Raw genomic sequence first — 18,096 nt, 5'->3', positions numbered from 1 at the left:
GGCCAGGATATGTCAGATACAAGAGATCATTTGATTGGTCAGGAGATTTGTTAAGAAACTGAAGTTGCAGGTGACGTGAAAAGAAAAACGTTGATCCATTTAGGCAGAAGTTGCAAGCTTTGGATGTCTATATGTACTAAATGTAAATTTTGATAGAATTTTAGATATCCTTAAAACTAACATCTAAAACTATTTTTATTTTAATTTCCTTTAAATTCAGGCAAACATTAGCATACAACTATAATCAAAAATGATACCAAAATTGAATACCTCGCAAATTAGCATTTAAGACTTTTTAAGGGTCTTAAATTATTCTAAACAGATCCATCAACTACTTCTGAAGACCCCGTGGACACCCTCATGCTGTACGTCAGCAGCAGAATGAACACTAAATGTCATTCATATCACAATCTCCAACCTGCGGGCTGATTTTCACATGCTCTCGTCCATCATGGCTATCTGTGGTATTACTAGCAGCAGTCCTGATGGTTATATCCACAGTCTGTTCCCGACCCGTCATCCTCCTCCAAATCCTCATGTACTCCCCACTTCATCTTAGGTATTTTGAAAGCATACACCACAGGGTTAACCACTGAGTTAGCATGAGAAAGGAGAATGCCAGAGTGCAAAGCAATGGATGGTATATAAACGCTGTGACTATAAAACATGATGGATTGTATTATGTGTAACGGCAGCCAGCAGACAGCAAAAAGAGCCAAAACCAAAACCAGAGAGCTTGCAAGTTTTTGCTCCTTTTGTGTATAGGGTCCAGTTTTGCCTAGTGTTTCCTTCGACTGCCATCTGATTTTATAAAATACGTAGTAATACAAAGCAATCATGACGGCCAGAGGAGGAAGGAAACAGCCCTCAAAGATAAAGTGGACCAGGTATGAGACAGGAATGACAGCAACGAATTCGCAGTCAATGAATGTGGAGTTGTTTTGTGCCAGTGTGTCGTGATTGTACCATCCAAACATCGGTAAGAATCCCAGCATGAACGCCAGTATCCAGCACACAGCGGCGAGGTTCCAGGAGCGCTTCTTAGTGACCGTAGACTTATATCTGGAGAAGAAAAAAGATAACTATTTCTTTAGAAGCTTTAAATTAAAGTTCAAATGAAATCAATATTAGCCATTTTAATTTTGTTAGTTCGCCCCGCGAGTCTCACACAAATTTATACCGGCCCTGTGATCCCCAAAAATTTGTTCAAATACTTGAAAATCATGCCGAATGAGCAAATGAACAGATCGTGAGAAGCACACTGATGGTCTAAGCATTACATTTCTTTGGTTAAATAAAAAGAGCAGTAAAGATATTGCGAGTGCAAATCCCCCTATCGCTCTCATTGAGTTATCTGCTGTCAATAGTTGTAGATGAGCAAAATATTTGAATGGTCTTGCATGTATTTAGGCCCTTTTACAAATAACAAAGTTCTGTGTTGACAATATTGCAAACTTACTAAAAGATGGCTGGAATTATTAGATAAATACAACTTTTTTTAACATGAATAGTAAATATAAATAATACAATGTACTCATTGCTATAAACAGTAGTTTATAGGCCTATTTTCTTTTAGTAAAGAAGTATTAAGATTTGTATGTGTGCACTTTATCTTCTTACGCATCAAATATGTGCTCCAATCTTTTCTTGATTGAAACATGTTGAATTCTTTTATCATTTACAATGTTTCCAAATTGCATTGTAATTTTTCATGACAGTTTTTATATCTGTGTTATATTGGTAACCCCAGATAAACAAGAGACTAAGCCTGAGTAACATGAATGGATGTATAGTTTTTTTGTAAAGCTGCTTCTGGCCATGACACTTTCACACCTAAATGGTTATAAGAGACATGTTTAAAGTATATGCAGCATCCTTGATTTATTCTCTTAGGTAAGGCAAGATCTTCTTACTTAGAGGGAAAATGTGCTCAACGCATTATAAAGCTTGAAGCATCAGAATCGGTGCTCAGTATCAGCCGATCACCATGGACAGGAATCAGTACTCTGTATCGGCTGCAAAAATCCTGATCGGAGCATCTCTAGCTTTGACCCAACTTGGCTATCAGAGCGACAATACTCCCCCTGGCTGTACTTCGCAAGTTAGTAAGTAAATACACCCTTAGGAGAAGAAAAAAGTATACTTAAGCAAAGGTCAAGTATAAAAGTATACTCTATTTAGTAAGCATACTAACATCAATGTACTAGTAGTGTACTTAAAATGTTCTTCCAAAAGTTTATTAAAATGCACTGCAGTGACAAAAACTGTACACTTTGTGGATAAAAAGGTATAATAATAAATGTTAATTTTTAGCTTGTACGGTTGTAATTTCACGGAAATTGAATTATTGATCTAAATTGTGAATAGTTGACTACACCTCCTACATCCACCAAGAATAAATTGAACCGAATCAGTTTTAATCCAACAAGAGTTTCATTAACATTTTACCTGCCTGACATGCTATACATGTTCCACAAAGGGAAATGTGCTTTGACACAATCCACATTGTATAAAGTTCTCCAGAAAACCATGTTAAACCATGATATTAACATGTTAAAGGGAAAGTTCACCCAAAATCACTGTCATTACTTACCTACCCTTCATTTGTTCAAAACTTGGTTTATTTTTTTTTCTTCTGCTGAACACAAAAGAAGATATTTTGAAAAATGCTGGTAGCACCTATTGACTTCCATAGTATTTTTTTACCAACATTCTTCAAGATATGTTCTTTTGTGCTCAGCAGAAGAAATAAACTCGTTAAGGTGTGAAACCACATGAGGGAGAGTCATTGAGATCATTAACTTTTTAGAGTGCACAATCCAAAATATAAATGTCCTCACGTGGGAAAGTGAGAGGTGCTAAACGAATTTCTTTCTTCTATTTAACATAACATGAGCTGGCTTTCTTATTATTAATGTATGTGTATTTTTAACTCATACACTCACTGGCCACTTTATTAGGTATACCTTACTAGTACCTGGTTGGACCCCATTTTTGGCATAGATACAACAAGGTACTGGAAATATTCCTCAGAGATTTTGCTCCACACTGACATGATAGCATCACGCAGTTGCTGCAGATTTGTCAAATGCACATACATGAATCTCCTGTTCCACCACATCCAAAATGTGCTCTATTGGATCGAGTTCTGGTGTCTGTGGAGGCCATTTGAGTACAGTGAACTCATTGTCATGTTCAGAAAACCAGTCTGAACTGATTCGTGCTTTATGACATGGTGTGTTATCCTGCTGGAAGTAGCCATCAGAAGATGGGTACACTGTGGTCATAAATGGATGGATATGGTCAGCAACAATACTCAAGTAGGCTGTGGTGTTGACACTAGGGTTGCGCCGATAGACAATGCCATTGTCCATCGCCAATGGCCGACAGACACCACAATGCTGAGCCGGCATCGCGATCCTCTGCCAATTCCCTGTTGCAAATCCGCTCGTGAAAAATACACACTTAGGCCCCATTTACACTAATAGGTCTTAGTCTTAGCCACATCCACTATGGCGTTTCACCTAGCATTTCTGAGCAGCCCTCCTTCCTCACTACCACTGAAAGCGCACATCACGTGACCACACACAGACACTCACAGCCACAGACAAACACACACACTGTCATGTGCTCGAGACAGCGGGTCCAGGCAGTCGGCGGGTCAGTAGACTGGATCAATCTTTCGCTTTTCCATGCTTGTACTTAGTAATTTTAGCGTAAACCTCAGATACGGTTGGTTGGTTCCTGTTGGTTGTGCACCTATTTTACCAACCAAGTTTGTCGACGCCATTATAATGACACCGATCACTCTGCCTATTCACGCCTATTCAAGAGTCCCGCGGATAAAGTGATTGACAGGTGGTAATTATGTGTGTAACTTCTCTTTATTCATTTATGATTTGGTTATGGGTAAAACAAAGACCATGTGGGTCAGGTAGTTACGGTAAGCTACAAAAAATGAATTCGTTAAGAATTAATTAATTATTCATAATTAATTCACCGATGCCATCGTCCATCGCAATGTTTCATATTAGACATCGTTCGATGTCAAATTGGTAGACATCGCCCAACCCTAATTGACACGATGCTCAATTAGTACTAATGGTCTAGACATCTTCACATGCATATCCACAATCAGAGCCAGAGGAATGGCCACAGCCCCGACCAGGAGATCAGCCACCGCCAGAGATACCATTAAACAGAAAGTGGGCTTTTTTAATGAACCACTCCTCCACACGGCCCACATCACCAGCCCATTGCCCAGAACACAGCCTACAGCAATGAGCACTTCAAAACAGATGTACATCAATCCTCCAAAAAACACCATTGTCGTAACAAGACTGTAGATTTCATCTAAGAGCTGCTGTCTTATGCAAAGAGGAAATATACAAGCTTATATACAGGCAAGTGGTTTTCTTTCCGCCAAGGAAAAAATATTCACACCCACAGATGTCTTCAGTACAAGCCGTTTAGTGGTTAATTGGTTTCCTGTAAGCCAGGTTTGATTCGTATCAGGGTCTGGGTTTATAGGTGGGTATACACAAAAACTTTTGATTACAAAAATCATTTTTTTTGTTTATTAGTATTGTCTTTTTTCATTAATAATGTTTATATAGTCATAATATAATTTTAATACAATTGGGCCCAAAGTGTGCCAAGAAAATATCCCCCACACCATTACACCACCAGCAGCAGCCTGAACCTTTGATACAAAGCAGGACGGATCCATGCTTTCATGTTGTTGACGCTAATTCTGACCCTTCCATCTGAATGTTGCACAGACTGGGTGGGTGGGGGGGGTTTAAATAACACCGTTGAGAACCGGACTATGTACCGGGATTTGGGTGGTGGCTGTGATCGGGTGTTACAGATCATAACCAGGGTTTTGGGTGAAATTACAGGAGTTTTCTGGGAGAAATAACAAAACGGGAGGGTGGCGGGAGATGGGTCTGAAATATGGGATACTCTCAGGGAAATCTAGAGTGTTGGCAGGGATAATATCGCAAAAGAAATCGAAACTCATCAGACCAGACAACGTTTTTCCATTCTATTCTCTCATTTTGGTGAGCCTGTGCAAAATGTAGCCTCAGTTGTGCTTTCAGAGACGCTCTTCTGTATACCCTCGGTTGTAACTAGTGGTTATTTGAGTTACTGTTAGTTATTTTATATCAGCTGGAACCAGTCTGGCCATTTTCCTCTGATATCAAGGCATTTGCGCCCACAGAACTGCTGCTCACTGGATATTTTCTCTTTTTTGGACCATTCTCTGTAAACACAAGAGATGGTTGTGCGTGAAAATCCCAGTAGATCAGCAGTTTCTGAAATACTTAGACCAGCCCGTCTGGCACCAACAACCATGCCAAATTAAAAGTCACTTAAATCACCTTTCTTCCCCATTCTGATGCTCAGTTTGAACAGATTGTCTTGACCATGTCTACATACCTAAATGCACTGAGTTGCTGCCATGTGATTGGTTGATTATAAATTTGCATTAACAAGCAGTTGGACAGGTGTACCTAATAAAGTGGCCGGCAAGTGTATAAAAATCATTTTGTAAGGAAAAAAAGTTTCATTTATATACAAGTGCTTTACAATTGTATGAGGGGGTTTAAAATTATAGTTATAATGTGTACTTTTAAAATTAAATTACAGGTTAAATGAAAAAATATCTATTTTTAATGTTTTTAAATGCTTTGAAATTGAAAGGTCAAATTACAAAATCACTATCATCCAATGCACTTTTCTACAACATTCTATAATGCATTACACTAATTTAAACATGCAACATCTTGAAATACATTGATGTTTGAGGCCGACTCACCTGAATGGGATGCAAACCCGCAGGCATCGGTCAACAGCGATGGCCAGAAGTGTGAGCACTGACGCCTGCAGTGGCACGATAAGAAAACAGCTGATGAACAGACACGCATGGAAAGACATCTTCACATGCATATCCACAATCAGAGCCAGAGGAATGGCCACAGCCCCGACCAGGAGATCAGCCACCGCCAGAGATACAATTAAACAGAAAGTGGGCTTTTTTAATGAACCACTCCTCCACACGGCCCACATCACCAGCCCATTGCCCAGAACACAGCCTACAGCAATGAGCACTTCAAAACAGATGTACATCAATCCTCCAAAAAACACCATTGTCGTAACAAGACTGTATATTTCATCTGAGAGCTGCTGTCTTATGCAAAGAGGAAATATACAAGCTTATATACAGGCAAGTGGTTTTCTTTCCGCCAAGGAAAAAATATTCACACCCACAGATGTCTTCAGTACAAGCCATTTGGTGGTTAATTGGTTTCCTGTAAGCCAGGTTTGATTCGTATCAGGGTCTGGGTTTATAGGTGGGTATACACAAAAACTTTTGATTACAAAAATCTATTTTTTTGTTTATTAGTATTGTCTTTTTTCATTAATAATGTTTATATAGTCATGTACATTATATATATGCTTAAAATCTTACTGATGCAACCAATGCAAAGCTGAATTTGCAGCATCATTATTTGAGTTCAGTGTCACGTGATCCTTCAGAAATTATTCTAATGTCCTAATTTGATGCTTAAGAATTATTATCTTTGTTAAAAACTGATGTAATACGTAAAACTCATATAAACGCAAAAATATTTTGTACAATTAGAAATGTCTCACTAGCATGCCTGCTTAACTTAATGCATCCATTTACCAAACTTTGAACAGTAATGTATGTTTTTAGTTTTTTTTTTAGACAGAGTGAGCTATAGAAATATGTGTACTTTTAAAATGAACATTCAAACTAGGCCAGTCACAATATTTATTATTTGTTGTTTCATATATTTTGCACCAAAATACATTGCAATAAATAATATTGTTGTCATTTTAAGATCCTTTTATGCCACTCATTAAATAATGCCAAAATGACAATATAATATCATCACAATACAAATACACACTTCCAAAAAACACATCATATTTTATTTTTAAGAAAATTGTATTTAATTATAGTCGTTTTAACTATTTAAAACTGAGGCATTGGAATCAGAATATGAAAACGCATATCCTAAATAAATAAAAACAAATATGTTAACAAAAAAGTGCAAGGAAAAAGGTAACAGAGGCTGTGATATCTGCTACCAGATCTATTTTCAGTTGTCAGACACCCGCATGAAAATATACTATAGTAATTTATACTATAGTGTTTTTAACTATGGTACCTCCAATAGAGATAGAGAGGTTGCACAATCAGCTAAAATGTTGCTAGAATTGTTTTTTGCGATATATATTGCCTCACCAAAAATGACTGAGGTCGTGTCCATGACATGTGTTAAGATAAATCGATTTATTGATTATTGTGACAGGCCCAATGTACTGAACACTCAATTAAACAACTTCACCGAGACTAACAGCTGATGGCGCTTTTGGATTAGATTATGGATAACTAGTTTTATCAAAAATAAAACATTACTAACCTCATTTCTCCCCAAATATGCTCTTCAGACATTCCTCTGTGGAAAACAAGATTATTTGAAATATGTCTCAGTTAACATTCAGTTCATACAACACAAGCTAAACGGGTCTATATTTTATACTAAATTTCATATCCTAAAAGTACCAAATCTAACAGAAATGTCAGGTTATTTGCATCACACTGATAATACTGTTGATATTTTAACACTTTTTTTGGTAAACCTCTTTCTTACCTCAGATTTATCCACTGTTAATAACCGAAAGGCCGCCATTAAATAATTTTCTGTGTGTGTTTAGTGACGCCTCGCCTTTTTCCCGCCTTAAAGGGACAGTTCGCCAAAAAAAAAAAAAAAAAACTTTTCATTTTTGTACTCAATTTTCTCAGGTGATTAAAGATTTACGGAGACCCGGAAGGGACGTGATGGTGGGGAAAAAATTGGTGGAAGAAAAAAAACTGGGTTGGAGAAAAAAATTGAGTGATAGGAAAACATATTTCTAAGGTTTTTGAGTTCCCTCGCAAAGCATTATCATCTCAAAGATATTTTGCATTATCTCGCAAAACTGTTTCTCCTCAAACACTTCCTGTTCACTTCATTCATGTAAACCCTCACGTTTTTGCCAAAATTTCCCGTATTTTACCATTCTATCCCACTATCATCCTATCATTAAGTATTTTCCCATATTTCTGATATATTTTTAATCTTGAAAGCACGCTGAAATTAATATTAAAATGTCTGCTTTCACTTTCTTTACATTAAAGCTGTGCGTCAATCATCGCCTTTCATGCTACCTCTGAACTAGTGAATGCATGTATAAGCGCTGACTGACAGACGCGCTCCGTACAATAAACTGATCCCAGATCAGCTTCTGTAAACGCCATTTACAGAGGAGCAAAAGTGCAGGACACTTTTGGATTCGGGTGTATGTTTAAACAGACAGACAAATACACTGAATAATATGTAAACATCTCCGTCCTGCATGTTTTATTTTAAACAGCTAATTTTTTCTTAAATGAGCACAAACAGTTTCTATAGTAATGGAGTGCTTTCATTATAGATCTGTGCATTCTTACAGAGACACCTCTGTTATCAAACTAAACAAAACGAGAGATTCATTTGCTGCGCATCTGTTTGATAACAGGTGTCAGTTTAAATGGCGTGTACAGAAGCTGATCTGGGATCAGTTTATTGTACGGAGCGCGTCTGTCAGTCAGCGCTTATACATGCATTCACTGATTCAGGGGTTGCATATGAAAGGCGATGATCGACGCACAGCTTTAATGGAAAGAAAGTGGGATAGAATGTAAAATACGGGAGAATTTCGGAGGGTTTACATGAATGAACAGAAAGTGTTTGTGGAGAAACAGTTTTCCTTCAGCTCTTACCTACAAAGCTCTAAATAATCTAGCTCCTGTTTATCTAACCAACCTTCTGTCTTGCTACAATCCAACTCGCTCTTTAAGATCTCAAAACTCAGGGCTTCTGGTAGTACCTAGAATAGCAAAGCCGAGTAAAGGAGGTCGAGCCTTCTCATTTATAGCTCCTAAACTCTGGAATAGCCTTCCTGATAACATCCGAGGCTCAGACACACTCTCACAGTTCAAAACTAGATTAAAGATTTATCTGTTTAGTAAAGCATACACTCAGTGCATCACTTAGCGGGTTTCCACACAGGTTTCTGCATCTTGTTTATATACACTATGAACAGCAGCTACGCTAATTATTCTCTTTATTCTCCATTTCCACCTGGGAATACTCTCCCCGAGGCCCTCAGACTATGCAGAGTCACTGATTCGATCCAAGACCAACGACGAGATGATCCCAAGGTTTCCATATCCTGGACCAGGCCATATCCTGAGCAGCTACTGTGGTGGTCATGGAGGAGTGGAGAGCATGAGACTGATTCCTGTGACGCTCCAGAGACAGACGAGTCTTCGCTGAGGCCAGCTTCCAGCCTCCGCCGCTGAGACTGCAGCTCTGCACAAGACGTTTGGCCAGCGGAGAAATTAAAATGGTCGTGCCCAACTGAGCCTGGTTTCTCTCAAGGTTTTTTTTTCTTCACTTTCGCCAATTAGTGAAGTTTTTTTCCCTCTCCGCTGTCGCCACTGGCTTGCATGGTTCGGGATCTGTAGAGCTGTGCATCGATGGATTTGCTCTTCAGTGTTTGGACTCTCAGTAGTGATTATTAAACCACACTGAACTGAGCTAAACTGAACTTAAACACTACAAACTGAACTACACTGTTCCAATTTACTATGACCTTCAATGAGAAGCTGCTTTGACAAAATCTAAATTGTAAAAGCGCTATACAAATAAAGGTGAATTGAATTGAATTGAATTGAATTGAAAAACTAGCCTATTATCATTTATTAGGCAAATTACAAACTGGCCAGCACATTCAACTTTACTCAGTCACACAAAAGCGACAGCCAACACAGGATTCTGCTTGGTCTTAAAGCCTTTTTCAAGGGTTATTTTCACAATATATTATGCATGGCAGTCAAAATAGGACAAATTAACTCATGTATGGGACAAGTTCTTGACTTTTGTCAGTGAGGGCTGGGTCTTTCGAACCTCCCTGGCTACGGGCCTGTGTTATACAGTTTAAAAGTACTGCCTTGGGTTTATTCTGGATGCTGTAACCTCTAGCTAAACCTTAAAACCTTCCTACAGTAAGGTTTGACAATGTAAAGCTTGTAAAGAAAGTGGTGAACACATAGGACCATTTACATTAATGTTTAGTTTCTTGCAAAGATGAACTGTTTGCTTCTCAAGATGTCAGCATATTGTCAAGAAGGAGGTAGCAATAACTTTGTGTTGCCTGCATACATGTTGTTGTTTTTTTGTGGGGGGTAGCCATTGACTTGAAGGACTAAAAATGGAGGGACCTAATTTACACATCTTGGATATCCTGACAGAGTAAATAAACAGTCAATATTCAATAATAAATTTATATTCAAATATGATGGCCTACATTAATATAGAAGACAATTATACTTTGCATTTGCTTCTAAGATCAACTAGGAGCGTATATACTTTTTTTCTGGCTGATGTAGAATAAAATCATTGACAGCCAGTAACAATCTGTCCTAAAGGCATAAAAAAGCAGCGTTGACTTACAATAAACAAACAAATATTGTGCTTTGGTGTTACAGTTATCTTAGTCATCCTTCTAGGTGTGAATGAAGAAGATTTTTATTTACTAAACCTGTATGAAGACACATTTAACTGGGTGAGTGGAGGGCCCTACGAATCTGCCATTATATATCTTTGAAAACAGGTGACAGGTTAAGGCAAAGGGGTCATAAAAGAGCATGAGAGAGGACTTGGGGATGCATTGAGAACCATCTGTGTCAGAAAGGCATGAAATGTATACAACATATGTTGAAACTGTCATGTATATTTGAAAAGACACATACTGTATGGGAGAGAAGAGTCCAGTTTAGATGTTTGAAACATAGATACTAGTCATGATTACCAAATGTGAACTGTATGTGGAAAAACAGTGATGATTATATTAGATCTGTACATTATAAGGGCCAACAAGAAGAGGGGTCTTTAAATAGGGGTCGTAAAGGAGTAGGAGCTGGGAGAGGCCTGTTGAACCAGTAAACAGCTGTGAAAACACAAAGGTGGGAGGAAGCAAGGATAAAGGGGATAGCAAATTTGAGGGACATTGGATTGTCCTGGAGTGAGACTAGAGAAGGGTCTGCTTATTGACGTCTCTGCTTTTTTGGGAAATATTCCAATAAAGTATTCTGATATTCATAACCCCAGTCTGAGCTAGAAACCACAACATGAACAGCCCTTTAGTCAGACCAACAACCTAAAAGTTCATCAAAGCATTTTGGCCACCTTAGAACAGAGAAACAGAACAGAGAAGTTGAGTAAGAACAGAGAAGTTGAAGTTGAGTTGAAATGAAGCCTAATTCTATTTTTGTTTCAGGGTGAATTGCTTAACATTTCTACACAGAACAATTCTTAACATTCATAAAAACATGAAACAAAACCAAAAAACCTTACTCAATATGATGGACATAACTGCAAGCAAGAATCTCTTAGATTCAGACAAAACAGAGTTATTACTTATTGGGCCAAAATCCTGTACACAGCAGATCTCACAACTCGACCTGCAATTAGAGGGATACAAAGTTAGTACTATAAAAGATCTGGGTCTTATATTAGACAGCAATTTAACTTTTGAAAATCATATCTCTTATGTCACAAAAACCGGTTTGTGTCATCCGAGAAATATCACTAAGTTACGAAGTATGCTATCCATCTCAGATGCAGAAAAGCTAGTTCATGCTTTTATGACTTCTATGCTGGATTACTGCAATGCTCTGTTCGCTGGTTGTCCAGCATCCTCTATTAACAAACTTCAGTTAGTAAGAAATGCAGATGCAGTCCTTACCAGGTCTAGGAAATATGGTCATATCACCCCAATTTTATCCTCCTTACACTGGCTGCCTGTTAAGTTCTGTATTGATTATAAAATATTGTTTCTTACCTACAAAGCTTTAAATTATCTAGCTCGGCTCAGGAGCTTCTGGTAGTACCCAGAATAGCAAATTCTACTAAAGAAGGTCGAGCCTTCTCATTTATGGCCCTAAAACTCTGGAATAGCCTGATAATGTCCGAGGTTCACCTTGAACACCTGCCGGTGACCTACTCACACCTGCAGATTCTCCACACTGGACATAAAGCGTTCGCTAGATTCCAGCGCCTAGACTGCAGCTCTGCACAAGAAGTTTGGTCAGAGGAGGAATGGTCATGCCCAAACGGGCCTGGTCTCTCTCAAGGTTTTTTTCCTTCACTTTTGTCAATCAGTGAAGTTTTGTTCCTCGCCCCTGTCACTGTCACTGGCTGATTTGCTGTTCAGTGTTTGGACTTTCAGCAGTGAAAATTAAACCACACTGACTGAACTGAACTTCAGCTCTGAAAACTGGACTGACACAGTTTCAAATTTCTAGAACTTCTATGTTAAGCTGCTTTGACACAATCTACATTGTAACAGTGCTATAAAAATATAGATGAATTGAATTGAATATTTAAATGGCAACATTTCTCATTAAAATAATGACTTGCCAATATCCCAGAAGGTCAAAGAAAATTTATTTTGGAGGAGGAGAAATTGATTAAACATTCTTCAGTTCTTCACAATAAAATGCATTGATCAATCGAGAACATGATCTTTAAAACTTTAAATGGAGTTCTCATTTTACGCTTGAACAAATATTAATGCTGAAGTCTATTTGACTTATTTTATTATTAATTCAATGACATTATCAATGCTGTAAAAATACTTATGATATTGAAAGAATTGGTTTATTATTAAATACTTTTCTTGGCAAGTGAACAATATGGTGTGCCACTTGCTTGTTGTTAGGATCAAAATAACAACTTCCTGCTTAACCACGCAGCCATGAGTTTAACCACACAATGTATTCCTGCAGAGACAGACTGCACAGCACTGGGGTGTATATATGGTTTGCTTAACAACAAGAAAAAAATAGTGCACATCAAATTTATAAATACAGTAGAAAGCATACGTAATGTATGTGCATTATTTGTTTCAAGATCAAGGACATAATATATATATATATTTTTTTTTTTTTTTTGAGGAAGTTCCATAGGTCAGGGGTGTCCACACTCAGTCCTGGAAGGCCGGTGTCCTAAAAAGTTTAGCTCCAACCCTAATCAAGCACACCTGAAGCAGCTAATCAAGCTTACTAGATTTACAGCAGGACACGAGTCCTCCAGGACCAACTTTGGACACCCCTGCCATAGGTTACATACATTTTTTGTTTACATTAGAGTTTTATGTTACATCTAATGTTGATATGATATGAATGTTACCATGATGGTTTTTACTAGTCGTGTGTTATTTGAAATTCATTCATTCATTCATTTTCTTGTCGGCTTAGTCATTTCACCCGTACCGCATGTCTTTGGACTTGTGGTGGAAACCGGAGCTCCCGGAGGAAACCCACGCCAACAAGGGGAGAACATGCAAACTCCACACAGAAATACCAACTGACCCAGCCGAGGCTCGAACCAGTGACCTTCTTGCTGTGAGGCGAACGTGCTCTCCACTGCGCCACCACGTCGCCCTTATTTGATATTAGGATACTTTTGAGCATTTGTTCATTAAACGACTTCCGCACATGCGCATGCTTGTGTTTTTGTCTGTAACAAAGGATATGAAGAGAACAAGGATACTGCATGCATTAGCCTGGGCATGATTTAAATGACAGTGTATGATTGCAAAATATAAATAAGTAAAAAAAAATTTAAAAATCTGAGATTAACTTGATGCAATTACTTAAAACATACATGCACAAAATCTAGGATCTATGAAATAACGTAGCACTCTTTGCTAGCAGGTGGCGCTTATAGCATTATAGTCTATAACTATTATTTATTAATATCAATAAATTTGCTTATCGGTGGTGCAGTGGGAAGCTCAATGGCCTCACAGCAAGAAGGTCACTGGTTTGAGCCCCGGCAGGATCAGTTAGCATTTCTGTGTGGAGTTTGTATGTTCTCCCTGTGTTGGTGTGGGTTTCCTTCGGGTGTACCGGTTTCCCCCACAGTCCAAAGACATGCGCCATAGGGGAATTGGGTAAGCTAAATTGACCGTAATGTGAGTGTGTATGGGTGTTTCCCAGTGATGGGTTGCAGCTGAAATGGCATCTGCTGCGTAAAACATATGCTGGATAAGTTGGCGGTTCATTCCGCTGTGGCGAACCCAGATTAATAAAGGGGCTAAGCCGAAAAGAAAATGAATAAATGAAATGTGCTCATAGCATTTATAGTTAATACTTCAAAACACTTTTGTATTAACTATAAATTAATGAAGTATGGTAGTTTACTGTAAAAATTGGACATTTCTTTAACAAATTATATTGCAATTTTAACAGTAAAAAGTACTGGCAACCACAACAGTAGTTTTTTTTTAATCGCAAACTTCACAGATATTTTTTTTACAGTGTAGCTGTGGTGTTTAAACAAATATCAGCTGATTCTAAAGGAACCAAAGTGTGCACTGCATAACCTGGTTTGCATTTTTTTATCTGTTCTCTTCTTCAGCTGCTGCTGCAGCTTATCTGATTCAAGTTTAGATGTGTAGATATGCTTTTATGGAGACCTTAATTGCATCAAGTGTATTTTAGCTACTCTTAGAGTTACCAGCTGAGACAGCCCATATTTTGGGCCTATTTCATTTGACTTATATACTGAACCTGCTTTTGAATGATTGCTATGCTGATTTAACCATACAAGAGCAGAAGTGCTGATCATGACACTTGAGGATGATATTTCTATAAGGGGAACCTATCGTGTTCAGAAAAGTTTAGGTGGTATTTACTTGTTAGAAGATCTCCGTCAATGCATATTAAAGCATAATGCTATAAGCACCACCTGCTAGCAGAGAGAGAATCATCTTTTTCACAGTGACCTCCTAGATTTTGAGCATGTATGTTTTATGCAGCATAATTGCATCAAGTTAATGTCAGATCATTATATTTTTACTTTATATTTTGCAATCATATAATCTAATTTAAATCATGCCTGAGTTATTGCAAGATCTTTATTTGGATTAAAGTGCTGCGGTTGCATTACTGATGATTCAGCCTGTGATAAAGCAGATACACATGATGTTCTATACTCAAATACTTCATTATTATTAATTTTTACAAGTGTTTACAAAGAGATTGAATGGAGCTGTCTAGAATCAGCAAATTTGCTTGTAAAAAAATTAGCAATCAGAATCAATTTAAGATTCGTGGATTCGTACTGTAAGTATTTTACTGGGATTTTTCAGATTTGTACCTTATAAAGTTGACAACTCTATCTACTGTTGTCTTGCCATCCACTGAACCAGTCTGTTCTTTCCTCTCCTCTGAATTCTGACATTAAGAAAGCATTTTCACACACACAAACAATGCTCACTGGGTACTTTTTCATTTCATAAACCCTAAAGATGACTGTATCTGATCCCCGAAGATCAGCAGTTGCTGAAATACTCAGATACACAAATAGTCCTGCATTTAAATAGCTTTTCCTTCCTCAATTTTAATGCTCAGTTTTAACTTATGCTGGTTATTTTGACTACATCTACATATACGTCTTTGAGAGTGAAAAAACACATATACCAACACTTTAGTTTAAGTACCAATTCTCACCAACTAATAATAAGCAGCAAATTAGGAGTTCATTGAGCTAAAAGTCAAAGTTATTGGTTTGTTATTTGTGAAAATTAAAATAAAGTGTGACCAAACATATTTATTAAATACTAAAAATAAAAAAATTCAGTCACATTTTGTTTTAATTCTTCTAAATAACACACCATTAACTATGGTATTTTGCTGAATAAATTGTACTAGTTAAATAAATTGTTTTAGGGATTGATCAGGGGTGTAAAAACAACACCATGCAGAATATGTATTTTAAAAGTACTAATAAACAGTCTTAATAGTTAGCAGGTAATAAGCTACACAGAAAAATCTCCCTGCATAAATTACTTAGCTGAATCAAACTAACTTTTCCAGCACCTCAACTCAACATCAGTCAAATTGGCAAAAAATATTAAGTTAAACTTCGTATAGCTAAAAATATTCAGCTGAAACCTGATTAACTGATTAAAATGAGTTAAAGTAACATTACAACATTTGTTGTTCTAACTTCTTGTCATATTGTTATTTTACAGTGTACACTGTAAAAAAATATTTCTGCCTTAAATTTTTTAGTTGAATTAAAACTTTTTGCAATTCACATTCATTCTGAAAACGTAGCCCTACAGTATATACATTTTTGGAGATCGCGGATTATGTAGCCAGGAGTATGTATGGCTGCAATTCGTCTTTAAAACTAACGCACTGGGGCGGTATGACACCGTTTCATTTCGCGCTTACCAGCTGACCGCTTACCTGCATGTGGATGGCTTTCCAGCTGTTACGTTTGCCTTGTAGCTCGCTGTATACGTCAGTTAATCAGTGGTCTTGAGACACAGACGTTGACCACAATGACGGGGTTCGAGTCTGGTGAAGAACGGTTCCAGAAAGCAGGTAAAAACAGAAGCAAAAAAATAAAACAAGTAAATGACAGGGTGAGAATGTGGTAAAATCTGAAAACATGGTTAAAATCAGGTGAGGGCCTTTTTTGCATTGCTTTTGAAAACACTATCGTTTGGGTTTAGGGAAGGAGGAGGGTGGGTCAGTCGATCAGTCAGTCGACAGTGGCCTCTGGTAGATTTACACGAGAAGAGCAGGCGCGAATGGCAGTCGCAAGAGAAATTTGAGATCTGAAAAAAAAAAGTAAACAGCGGCCTCAGGTGGATTCACGAAAACAAAAACTGCAAAAAAACATAGCTACTGGGACGTATTTGGCGCTCTGCAGAAATGTATATAGGGGTACGTATCCATAATGAGCTGAGGTTGGAACTTTTCTAGTCATCTTAAACTAAAACTTAAACTTTAAGTATTAAGTTAAACTTTGTATAACCAACCAAAAAAATGGTTAAACCTGCCTAACTGTTTAAAATGAGTTAAAGTAACATAAAACATTTGTTGTCATGACTTTTTCTCATATAATTTTTGCTGCCTTAAATTTTTATAAAGTTTTTATAAAGCAACATTGACTCATTCTGAAGACGTAGCCCTATACATTGCTGGAGATCGCAGATTGTGTAGCCAGAAGTACGTATGGCTGCACTTCGTCTTTAAAATGAACACACTGGGGCGTTCCTTTTCATGCTCACCAGCTGATCGCTTACCTGCATGTGGATGGCTTTCCGGCTGTTTTGTTTCCCCTGTAGCTCGCTGCATACGTCAGTGGTCTTGAGACACAGACGTGGACCACGACAACTGGGATTTAGTCTGGTAAAAACAGTTCCAGAAAGCAGGTAAGACTAAAACAGAAGCCAAAAAATAAAACAAACAAGTAAATAATAGTGTAAGAGTGTGGTAAAATCTGAAAACGTGGTAAAAATCAAGTGAGGCCTTTTCTTTTTCTGGATTGCTTTTTAAAACACTGTAGGTTTGTTTTAGGGAAGGGGGTGAGTGCTGGTCAATCGGTGCTTTTGAAAACACTATCGGTTGGGTGTAGGGAAGGAGGAGGGTGGGTCAGTCGATCAGTCAGTCGACAGCGGCCTCTTGTGGATTTACATGAGAAGAGCAGGCGCAAATGGCACTTGCAAGAGAAATGTGAGATCTCAAAAAGCGTACACAGCGGCCTCTGGTGGACTAAAAAAACAAAAACTGCAAAAAACAAACCTTAGCTACTGGGACGTATTTGGCGCTCTCCAGAAATGTATATAGCGGTACGTATCCATAATGAGCCTGGGATAGAACTTTTCTTGTCATCTCAACTCAACATTAGTTAAACTGACAAAAATATATATTGCGTTAAACTTCGTATAACTTAAAAAAATGTAAACTTGCCAAACTGTTTGAAATGAGTTAAAAAGTAACATAACAACATTTGTTGTCATGACTTTGTCATATAATTTTACACTGTACACTGTAAAAATGATTGCTGCTTAAAGTTTTTTTTTTGTTGAATTAAATAAACTTTTTGCAACATTGGCTCATTCTGAAAATGCTCCCCTATATACATTTCTGGAGATTGCAAATTATGTAGC

The 18,096-nt window shown here is 37.7% G+C and overlaps 1 protein-coding gene across 1 annotated transcript; it reads right to left on the bottom strand.

Moving 5' to 3' along the window:
• Nucleotides 1-262: 262 nt before the first annotated feature.
• adora4a (adenosine A4 receptor a) lies at nt 263-6,153 on the bottom strand. Its single transcript, XM_056459197.1, is given in 3 exon segments — nt 263-547; nt 549-1,062; nt 5,822-6,153. Coding segments are annotated over 3 exon segments (1,005 nt in total). The 3' UTR covers nt 263-388.
• Between the last annotated feature and the right edge of the window lie 11,943 nt (nt 6,154-18,096).

This window comes from Danio aesculapii, chromosome 6 (assembly GCF_903798145.1).
Source record: "Danio aesculapii chromosome 6, fDanAes4.1, whole genome shotgun sequence".
NCBI lineage: Eukaryota > Metazoa > Chordata > Actinopteri > Cypriniformes > Danionidae > Danio > Danio aesculapii.
The sequence above is the reverse complement of the archived record's forward strand: the minus strand, read 5'-3'. Positions and strand labels throughout refer to the sequence as shown.